Below are 12101 nucleotides of genomic sequence, written 5' to 3'. Positions count from 1 at the left end.
GCTCAATAAATATCCAATTGATGAGAGGTTTAAATATTTGGAAACTAGACAGACATGTCTTGAATTTGATGTATTATACGCTAACTTTGGATAATTGCAGACCCGTTGCCAAACCATTTGTTTTATCATCATACACATTTCGGTTTCCCTTGTTCCTCGGTTTCCACTGAATAGTCAGTAGTAAATTGGCCATAACTTACTTAATAAAAATCTAATTGATGAGTGGTTTGAATCATTGGAAACTAGACAGATAGGGGTTTGATTTGATATATTATACACTGATTTTGATAATTGTAGACCCTTCCAATTATGGTCTAACCACACTTAAAAGAAATGATAAGTTATTTAAAACAATGTATGAAACGACATTATTTTAATACGTTAGACATTTTGACAATAAAAAACAACTCCACACAATAAAAATGGATAATTAAACTAAATACTATGACAAATATTTTCTAATCTATTATTTTAGTCAATCTTAGGATATTATTTATATTGTACATATTTTGTAATTTATAACTAATATAATTAGGAGATTCAGTAGATAAATTTTGACCTATAGAATATATGTACCACTATAGTATATATCAACCAATTAAAAATCCAATTATTCAAACAAACGTGGTGTCAAAACCAATTTCATAAGCTACTCGCATACGGCGTGGGCCTTTACACTAGTTCCAAGATGTTATTGAGCCTAGTATGTGTGCTTCTCACATGCAGTATATTAATGTTGAGTCAGCAGTTAGTTTTTGAATTAGTTTGCTCAGTTCCTGTTAAGTACCTTTAGTTAAGTTTCTGTATATAGGGTAAGTTGAAATTCAACCAAAAATAGAATTTTCTGGTTACTTTTATTTTCTTTAATTTCTACAATTAAAAAAAAAAAGCGCAAAATTTATAAAAAAAAGTGTTTGCCAAAATTAGACACATATACAGTATATTATGCATCAGATTAAAAAAAAAATAACATATTTATGTAAATTACCCAACTCCCTTCTGTTAACTTTATACAAAATAATTTTATAACCTGCCGCAAGCTCTTATAAAAAAGAGCCAAATTAAAATTTTTATATACATTATCATACATTATTATTATTATTATTATTATTGTAACTCTCTCTGTCAAACCAAAAGGGAGGAAAAATTTCGGACCAAAACTTGTCTAACTCCAACGAGAAATTTAATTAGGTGACAATCACAATTGGAGCTGCTGATAAGTGTAAGCGATTTTCATGGAGTCCCGGAGATATCAAATTGTTCAATGATTCATCAACAGAACGCTGCTTCAAAGAGTATGACCATTTCATTTCCATGAAACTTCTCTTTCTCCAAGGTCCCATATGGATTTTCTTCTCCTTCAAGGATTTCTTGGCAGCTTCACAAAGAATTCGAACAATGGTGCTCAGGTACTTAGGTTTTCCTATGTAGAATTCTGGTAATTGTGCCACGAGTTTTCCGTACTCGTCACAAGCTTTAGCTATCTCAAACTGGTCTCGGAACTCCAATTCGACTACTAATGGCAGTTGCTTCGTGCGTCCGGAGGCGATTGTTAATATTTCAATGTACTCATGTCTCCCTGGAAAATTTGACAGAGGCAAAGCAAACTAAGATTCAAGAAAATTAAATCATCTAAAAGCTAGCCAAAATTAATATAGAAACAATGTGATTGACTTCTCCAAAGATTTGATTAAAATACATACAAATTCTAGTTGTTTAGTTTTTTGTTGTAGAGATAAATTTATGATCATCGTCAATATTTTACGGATGTTTTCCTAACGAATAATTTTGGAAAAGTGATGTCTACCTATATTCTAGTTAAATTTATGAAATTAAGGTGAATATAAACCAATTCTAACTGTTTTAAATTTCATCATAAACCTCGTTTAACATGATAAAAATCATCATAAACCTTTCTGAAATTGGTCTAAAGTTTTATTAATTAAGTTCGTTAAAATTCATCTAAATCAGAAAATAAGAGAAAATATTTTATGTAGAAATTGTTTCTACTGGGTACGACCTAGTTTATTATTAAATCAAGTATCTTAACTCTCACATTCAAATTTTTTATCTTTTATGATAAATAAAAAAGAAGATAAAATGTTGCATTCCAGAGTTAAATTTATGAAAATTAAGATGAATATAAATACTCGTTTTAAACTTCATCATAAACCTCATTTAACATTATAAAAATCGTCATAAACCTTTCTAAAGTTGGTCTAAAAGTTTTATAAGTTCTTTACAAATGCTCTACATTAGAAAATAACTAAGAGAAAATATTTTGTGTGGAATTAGTCTCTTCTGGGGACAACTTGAATTTTTTTAAATCCTTATAAATCTTAACTTTCACATGCAAAATAATTATCATTTATTACTAAAAACATATTAAGAAATAAAATAAAATATTGCATGTCAAAGTTAACTCGTGTTAGCGAAAAGCCGAGAACTTAGGTCTAAATTTTATATTGACATCAAATAACTTTTGTTTTAATGCAAGCAAATGTTTATGCATGAAGTTACGGAGGGTGGCAAAAATATGTTACCTCCAGGATACTTTTTGGTGCGTTTCCACTGGGATGTACAGAGAGAGGCATTGAATCCCTTATCACGAAGCAAATTCACTACTAATCTTCTCAAACAGTGAGTGCACCCGCCATTAGAGCTTGGCTTCGAGCAGCGGCAAAACTCTCTTTCTCTTGAAAGCTCAACGATTCTCATAACCTCTTGTCGCAGCTTTTGACCTGTTAAGCTATTGCGCTCCAGAATTTCCTGGGAAATTTTACAAACATTAATGCATTTCTTTGATGAGTTTTTCATGTTCTTATTTCTATTTAGATGAAAATTTTCACTGAATAAAATTAAAATGAAACAAGTTCAGTACTGACTTCCCTAACCTAAAATCGAAATTATTAAGTTTGATTTGCTTTTATTTCTTTAGGCAATGTGGTCCAAAATCCTAGTAAATAATCCATGATACTTTTCACGAGGCGTTTGGTTAGAGATTATTCCCCATTACTGAAGTAATGTCATTTTATATTTACTTAGATTACCATGTTTGATTGTCAAATAATATAAGATTCCGATAATTTTCTAAAACCAATAGTAATTAATGTTGATCATATAGGCGATAATCTGAATACCATTATTTTCTTAGGTATTTTAAGATTACTAGGTAATCTTGGGTGTGTTTGGTTCATTATTTTGGATTGGATTTTGGGAATAATTTTTGGTAGTTGGATAAGAGAGTATTACGAGGTAAAATTTAAAATTTTATTTAAAAAAAAAAAAAACCCAAGGTTTGCTAATTTAATTAAACACCCAAATATGTAAAATGACAAAATACCCCCACCACCCCGCAGTGCCAGATTCCGACCACCACCGCCAGAATCTGGACGAAAAATTTCGTTACGACACAGATCTATGTCGTAACGCATCGCTATGGCCTTTTCCGGCCAGATCTATGCCCAAATGTCATCGTCGACAGTCGCAAAGGTCTATCTTTGGCCATCAGCGACGGCCAAAGATATGGCCATCGTTTTCGGTCAACGATGGCCAAGTTTTGGCCATCGTTGACCATCAACGACGGCCCTTTCTAGCATTTTCCGGCCAGATCCATTGTGGATCTGGCTGGAAAAGGCTAGATCGGTAAATAAATGATCAGTTTTAGGCTTGGTTTAAGCGGTTGTGATAGATTCCAGCTACCACCGACGGTGGTTGCCAGAATCTGGCAAGTATGGGTGGGTGGGGGTGTTTTTGCTAATTTTTAAACTTTTTTCTGGGGGTATTTAGTGAAATTAATAAACTTAAGGGGTCTACAAGTAATTAAAAAAATTCACTAATATTTCTGGAATAATGTGCCAAACAATATTTGGGGAATAGGATTGGGAATATGGGTAGAAATACTGAACCAAACGCACCCCTTAATTTTGCTACAATTTTACCCTTAACTATAAAAAAAATTAGACAATAATGCCCTTGTTTTGAAAACAATTTACAAAAATATTCATGGATTTTTTTATCTTTAAATACAAAATTTTAAGGATATAAATACCTTTGAACTTAAAAACAATTACTTAAGACTGGTGCCTGGATTTGACCACCATTGCCATTGTCAGAAGGGCGCATGACCGATTGGCGGTGGTGGCCGGCTACTGGCAATGGCTCGAGTGGCAGGGTCTTTTTATTAATTTTTAAACTTTTATTATGAGGGTGCTTTAGCTAAATTCTCAAATATAAGGGGTTAATAAATAATCTAAATAATAATAATAATAATAGAAAAGCAATTCATTAAGCTATATAACATACTCACCAATTTATTCCTCCCAACAAAACATATCAATATAACATACCCACTAATTTATTCCTCCAAACAAAACATATCAATATAACATACCTACCAATTTATTCCAATCTAACCAAAAATATTTAATATAATATTCTCAGTAATACAATATTCTCTAAACTAAACGCAAAGGTAGAGTTAATAATAATAATCCTTTACACTTACCAAAAAAAAAGCAATAATCCCTTACATAACACAGTTGTAGGATGTAGGATGTTTATGAAATAACAAAATATCTCTATTACTATAGAGTATTAACTGTAGAAAGAAAATTAAGTTAATATTATTAAGGTTAAGGAATAGTAATCTTTCTAGTTTCTCATTGGGTAACAAAAATCTCTTGAAACTAGTTTTAAGAGTGTAATAACATTAATGGAACTTTTTTATTTCTAAAACTTGAGGGATTAATACATTAACTCCTCTGTACTAAGATTTAATTATTGATTGAATTATATTTATCATTCCTTAAATATGAAATAATTTTTAAATTTTATCATCTAATTATTGGGATTTCTAAATTTCAGGACAATTTAATAATCTCAAATATCTTCATTTGAGAGGCTATAAATGGATATGTGAACTGTCCTTTTGAGACCTCAACTGTCGTTTTAAGGCCTCACGCGTGGCAGAATCGAAAGAATATGCCGAAATGAGATTTTGCCCAAATGAATATGGACCATAAATTTGATACAAATTGCTACTTTCTTTTACATAAAATATCTCACTTCAACTATACACGCATCCTTGTAATTTTGGCTTTTAAACATGCTAAAAAATACTAGAGACAAGACATCAATTTTTGGGTCCTATGACACCACTAAGTACTAACTATAATTTCTCTTTTTGAAAAATGAAAAATGTTATTTAATTGGTGCATTTATCTTAGAGTATATACCAGAACTAGCAAATAACGATCAAGAATATACCCAATTCAAAATTGAATATGCAGAACTAATAAAGAGGCAAAACATTTGATTTAAATCTCTTCCAAAGATTTATGAAATAATTCAAAATTTTTGTTTCCTATGGGAAGCAGTTTAAACAATTACATAATAGAGCTCCTCAAATTTTAATAATTAAAATGATAATTTTAATATATGAAAAATCACAATCGAGTATGATGCGGCACCCTTAAATCAAATTAGTTAGCAATAATTAAAATACAGAACATGATAAAGTAATTAAATTATTGATATAGCCCTTTCATTTCCCATGTGATATGGTGATCATTTTTTAGAAAAACAATAATAATAATATGCAACAAAAGAAGTTGTTATTGAAGATAGACTGATGGAGATAAATTTTACCGTATCGAGTTCTTAAAAAAGAATTAAACAAGTAAAAATTATTATTAATATCTTTTTGTTAAACCTCAAAAATTCGAGAAAAATAAACAAACACAAACCTGAAGCAAGGCCTCTTGAGTTTCCCAGTAGATAATTTTCTCCTCTAAATCACCATTTTCGGATCCAAAATCATCACCACCGTCACCAGCACGACAAGCCTCATCGATATCTTGAACGTAAAACACAGAAATCTTCTCTTCAAGGTTATCCTGCAACTCCATGTAGTTATCATAATTCTTTCCAAGAGCCCTAATATTCCTATTATCTTCATGAAGTTTCCCCATCTTGCTCTTCATCTTCTTCTTCTTTAATTTCAAGAAAGATATATGGACATGTGCCGATCGCAGAAAGCGAGACAATAAGCAAGAACTGAATAGAGCAAGAGAAAGGAAAACAACATGAAGATTTTGGGGTTTGGAAATGAAGCAAAAGAGCTCGACAAGAGAATATGGTTTATGAATAATGTATATATAAATAAAATTTTAAGGGTTTTTTTCATTTTCTCCCAGTAAGATCATTTAGTATTAAAAACACCCTTATCATAAGGTTTTCATAATTTTGTATGGGGGTTTTTGATATTTTTAAGAGTGATTTTGATAATTATAAAGGTTTTTTAAATACTTTCGGAATGAAATTAATGAGTTTAATACTAAAAGATCTTACAGAAGAAAATATGAAATAAACCCAAAATTTTAAAATAATTTGTTAGTAGATATTTGTTGGATTTTTGGACAATTATGGAGAAACCTAAAAAACTTTTAGTAGGAGATTTAAGCCAAGTTAAAATTACTAATTTAGTTGGGTGCTGAGTCGATGCCAGCCTAGACATTATTGTTGAGCTGTTACAACTTTTTTATTAAACCAGTGGAAAATTTTGCTTTTCAAAGATATTTTTTATAGTGTCACTGTTGTAACTTAATATTATTGGGGTGGGATTTTTGTAATGTGTTATTTCGGTAAATTTTAATTTTTGATTGGCTAGAAGTTAGTGTCAGAATTGAGAGAAGAGCTTTGATACCATGTTAGAATTGAGAGAGAGTAAGAGAGGCAATTTGAAGAAAGCGGAGTATAACCGATAGATATCTTTGAGAGGGCAAGAGAGACAACTGAATGGTTAGAGTATGCAAGAGAAATATCTTTAAACAAATTCAATTGTATCGTATTAAGTTGTTGTGAATTGTATTGAGTGTACACAACCTATTTATACAAATGTATGATAACTATGTAAAGATACAAAATATTATAATAATAATGTAATCTCCACTATAAAGGATATAGAATAATATCGAAAATACAATAGGAATAAGAATAATGTCACATATTCCCATGTCAACAATTAGTTTTCAGCCTAATTATCAAATCTTATTAGTCATATTTTATGAGTAATGCAAAGTAAATGAAGTTAGAATCCTCAATGACCACCCCTATTAGCAACACGGTTAGATTAAACTCATGATCTCTTGAGTAATATACCCAAGAGTCCTAGTTGACCGCAGGACCACCTAATGGTGGTTGTTAGTATCCTAATTTTGAATCCTGAATAATGTAACGATTATGTATTATCATCGTATTAATTATTAAATAAAAAATGTAATGTCACTTTACAAAATTCTACAATTGATATAGGTTGTCGACACATTACTAAACACATTAGTAGAAATTCCAACTTTGTATATTTAATATTACTAATATTTTATTTAGCATTTTAAACTTTACTTGAACGTCTTTCACGTAATAGAAGGTTAATTTCTTATTTTCTCTTTAATCAATTTCTGATTATTAATCACATGTAATTTAATTAAATTTGTTGTAGGGTTGGAATAAGGAGATAAGGTTTAGTGTAGTGGGGTTTAATGATGTTGATCATGATAATGTGGTGGGGATTAGGATGGTCAACACGCTCCATTTTGATTGGATTATCAATTATCATGAGTCAATCAATGTTATAATAAGAGCTTTATGTCACTATAAGGAATCTTAATTTGAAAAAGAGAACGTAAAATCTCTCCACAGTCATAGTGGTGGAACTAACTAATTTTATTATTATAAGGAGGTTATAACTTAATAGAAGTGTAGTTAAAAAAATTTCTTATTTTATCATTCATGTTTCAGTAGTACAATATTAGGATTTCAATTCATGTTTTAATAATATTAGGGTTTCAATTCAACGTTTCAATTACCTACTTTTGAAATGGATAGAAGATCGTATTTTGAAACCAATAAAGATAACTGTCTTTGATGGAATTATAAATACAATTGCTGCATGACAACTGATGTGAAGTCACAGACAATTGTCAATTGTTTTAAGCATTACAAAATTAGGACCCTCGATGTCGATGAATTGCAAGTTACAAATGAAGTGGATGAGGAGAATCAAAAAGTCATTGTAAAATTGAGTGATCAAATTTGACAACTTCACTACATTAATCGAATGAATATTAATGTCTTTATTAATTATCTAAATAAGTAATAAGTCATGTATGTTTTAACAAAAGAAGAAATCATTTCTATAATTAAACAAGAAGAGAAAAGAAATAATTATGAGGATGATAGTACGGAAATACAAAAAGTTTCATGTCAAGAAACTATAAACATGCTTGAGAAACTAGAAATGTTTTGGCTTTAACAAGAAAATGTCCACACTAGCGAATAATGTACTTGTAAGTTAAAAGATGTAATAACAACTCTAAAGTATAAATTATTGTTCCAAACAACTTCAGAAAAATATTTTATTTCATCCTAAACATTTAATGTAACATACCATATATATTTTTTGTAATATACAGATAATTATTATTATATGGAGGCAACTTTCCTTAAGACGGGAATTAGAAAAATTATAACTTATTACAATGTAGAGTTTATTCTTATTTATAACTATCCCAAATTGAGAATATAATTTTTTATGACTATGTAGAGTTTGTTCCTATACAGAATATCATTATAGAGAGGTTTTACTGTATATTGTATCATTTATATACATTATTGTCTTAAAATGTTATTAAATACATAATATTTATTTTTGAAAAATAATTAATTTTAACATAAATCAATATATTTATGTTATGTATGAATTTTTTTATTCATCTACTTTAACAATTAATGTCATTTAATTTTTCATTAAATATCTGTATAAATTACTTTATTCTACTATAAATGTGATCTACTAAATAGGGTCAAATGGTGAAGGTAAAAAGGTAGTGGGGCTGAGCCAACATTTGAATATAATTTGTCATTTTATAATTTAGTGGACTTTAGTGAGGGCTACTTTTTGGCCCACTCTTCTTTTGAAAATAATAATAATAATAATAATAATAATAATAATTGTGATTTTTAGGATATACTTTTTTCTGTCAATAACCCTCTTTTAATTTGAGTGGTGTTAAATCTCTTTCTGAGCCTGATAATTTAAATTATTTTAAAAATTCAAGTTATAAATATTTCATTCCAAAATTGCCCTTTCTCTATATTTTTTTCCGTTTAAACAGGGTTAAACTAAATTTTTTAAATCAGACACTAAGCAAGAACAATTCATGGGAATATCTATTATAATTCTATTTCCATTGGTTGATTCCATCGTCCATCTCTTCAAAAAAAAAAAAAAAAAAAAAAAAAAAAAAATCAATCATAGAAACATAATTTCAAAAAAAATAAAAAATAAAGAGTTTAGGGAATTGAGAAAAATAGTTCTGTATTATATGGGGTGTACCAAGAGCATAAATGCCCTGTTTGGTAATTAAAAATTTAAAAGAAATATACTTTTAAAAAAATTATTATTAGAGCATAGAAAAAAATTTATTAGGGCTTAAGTAACAACACTCTTTAATTTAAGAGTAATGCTACAGCCACCGACGGTAGTGCACCGAATTTGTGCACCGAATGACGTGGCAAAATCCTGACCGTTTATTAATATTTAGTTAAAATTAATCAACAGTCAGGATTTTGCCACATCATTCGGTGCACAAATTCGGTGCACTACCGTCGGTGGCTGTATTATTTTCCTTAATTTAATGTTATTTTTAACAAGTTTAGCCTTAAATAAAATTGTTACAAAGAACATTACAAATTCTAAATATGCTTATACTTTATTTTATTTTAATTTTAAGTATTTACTTCTTATATAAATCTTGACTCTAAGTTTTTATAATCACTGAAAACTTTATTTTATCTCAAATAGTTTTTATTTGATAAGTATGTATTACTAAAACTAAGTAGAAAGAAGGAAAAAAAGTCCAATAGGATGAATTTAAGAAAGAAACTAAGTGGTTGTTTGTCTAAGCTTATAAGCTAGTCAAATTAGCTTATAAGCTCTAAAATTAAGCTGACATGTTTGTTTATAACTTTTTTGAGCTTATATTACCACATTATATTTGTTTAACTTTAAAATTTCATAGTATACCCTTGTTTAATGTAGTACCCAAATAAAATAGATGCCCATCCATAAAAAGACAGGAAAGAAAGACAAGCTTCAACTTTGCCAATCTCCGTCTTTGACTCAGACTATTACTCCTCCGAGGACATAGATATTAATAATCACACGTTGACAGAAAATTCAGAAGTTAATGACAGGAAGCAGAACTCGGTGTCTACAACCGACAAAAATGAAGCTTCACACTCTGATGAAAACCTGGAAGCATTCAGCAAAACACAGACATCGGATAAGGACGTGGGGGGCCATATATCTGGATTAAAGCTTGAGCTTGAAGCCTTGTGTAGCCAAAAAACAGATTTGGAATCGCAATGTGTGAAGAAAACAACTGAAGCTAAGCAGTTAGAGAAGGAGAATAAAGGACTGCAAGGCCAGATTTCGAAACTTGAATTGATATCAAAAGAGAGTAAAAATGAGATGAGTGATCTGCAAAAAAAACTGAAGGACAATGAGAAAAATTTAACATCTAAAATCGAGGACTTAAAGGCACAGGTTAGCTATCTGCAATCGGAGCTAGATTCTTCACGTGCTTAAGAAAACAAAGCAACAGGTCTCGTCAAAGGCCTAACGGATCAGATCAATATAATGCAACGGGATTTAGATTTGCTACTAGAGGGGAAAAACAAAGAAATTTCTGAATACCAGATTCAGGTGAATGTCGAATCGGTCGTCACGACTACAAAATTAAACCTAAATACCGTAGTTAGCGGTAAGCAGGGTCGAATCCATAGAGAGCAAGACTAATGACCTAATGTATATTTGAGTTAACAAAAGAGAAATTGGCAAAATGATTGATTAAAACTAAGGAAACTAATTAATTGCAGGAAATTAAAAACATCAAATAAATTGCTAACTAAAACACAATATTAAAAGCGTTGCCGCTACGGGTTCGGTTTGACTCAAGACCAACTCTCACAATTCCTCTCCTCGCTCTTCATTTTCCTAAACCTACAAGGCTAGGCAAATCAATAAAAATCTCTCCCAGCAATCTAGGTTAATCTATCCTGTCTCCTCGTCGTCTTAGTTACAGATCGATTGGTTAAAGACTATCATCGACTAACGAAAAACACTAAACCCTTAAACACCACTAGTTGGTACCACGTTAACAAGTACAACCTATCAACACGTATCATCCAATCAACTAATTACACAACAAATGCATTCCTAGTGGAAATGATATTAAACGCTACTACAACTTGATTGCAATCAATACCGAAGCAATTTAAAGTCATAATCAACATTCAATAATCTCAAACCGACATTCAATTATGCGAAAAGTTATATATCAATAAACGTTCTCAATGGACATTATCAATTCAGCACGTCGAACATCAGAATAATATTAAAGCATCGCAAACAAACTAAAACGAAAACAAATATAATATGAATACAAGAAACTTAACCAAATGTCTAACATTCAGGCTCATCCAACTAGACGAGAGCTGATGAGGAGAGCAATGGAGTCAATCTCGATCTCGCCTACACCGTAACAGACAACCAGGAACTCAGCCGCTCATGGTGATGTCGACGGAGGCTGAAACAGTGGAAACGAAGCTGATCATGGCAGAGAGGAAGTAACCAACAACGATATGATGCGAAGAAGGGGCGAAAAAACCAACGGATAGCCTGGAATACGAACAGTCGCACTCGCCAAAAAAAAAAAAAAGTTAATTTTCCAGCAGGTCTTACGGAAAATTGTCGCCGAAATGGGATCCAAAGGTACCGATGGAAAGCTCTAGTGATGGGGAGTTCAGATCAAGTCCTAGGGAGATCAAAGGTCTCCAAAAATGAGCAAGATCTTGGCTGGAAGATGAAGAGGCACCGTGGCTATTTGGCGGATTCCGGCGGTTTTTGCGGTGGCTGAAGCTTGGAAGTGCTAAATCTGATTGTAGGGAAGGAAGATCAGGTCTTGGGGAGCCCAACCGTCATCGAAAAATGCCGAAATCACGGCTAGAATGCAAAGAGTCGCGGCTGGAAGATGAAA

The 12101-nt window shown here is 30.9% G+C and overlaps 1 protein-coding gene across 1 annotated transcript; it reads right to left on the bottom strand.

The window, feature by feature from the left end:
- Positions 1–960: 960 nt before the first annotated feature.
- Positions 961–6145, bottom strand: LOC116107002. The gene is made up of 3 exons (XM_031393318.1): positions 5748–6145; positions 2544–2769; positions 961–1579 (listed from the first exon to the last, which is right to left on the bottom strand). The coding sequence occupies exons 1-3, from the start codon at positions 5982–5984 to the stop codon at positions 1188–1190; spliced, it is 855 nt and encodes a 284-aa protein (XP_031249178.1). The 5' UTR covers positions 5985–6145; the 3' UTR covers positions 961–1187.
- Between the last annotated feature and the right edge of the window lie 5956 nt (positions 6146–12101).

This window comes from Pistacia vera, unplaced genomic scaffold (genome assembly GCF_008641045.1).
Source record: "Pistacia vera cultivar Batoury unplaced genomic scaffold, PisVer_v2 Contig525, whole genome shotgun sequence".
NCBI classification, from domain to species: domain Eukaryota; kingdom Viridiplantae; phylum Streptophyta; class Magnoliopsida; order Sapindales; family Anacardiaceae; genus Pistacia; species Pistacia vera.
The sequence above is the reverse complement of the archived record's forward strand: the minus strand, read 5'-3'. Positions and strand labels throughout refer to the sequence as shown.

Coding starts and splice junctions, on each gene's coding strand:
- LOC116107002 (XM_031393318.1), bottom strand. CDS start 5,984: ATGAAGAGCAAGATGGGGAAACTTCATGAAGATAATAGGAATATTAGG. Junction 2,770..5,747: donor CTCAAGAGGCCTTGCTTCAG/GTTTGTGTTTGT, acceptor AAAATTTCCCAG/GAAATTCTGGAGCGCAATAG. Junction 1,580..2,543: donor CACCAAAAAGTATCCTGGAG/GTAACATATTTT, acceptor CAAATTTTCCAG/GGAGACATGAGTACATTGAA.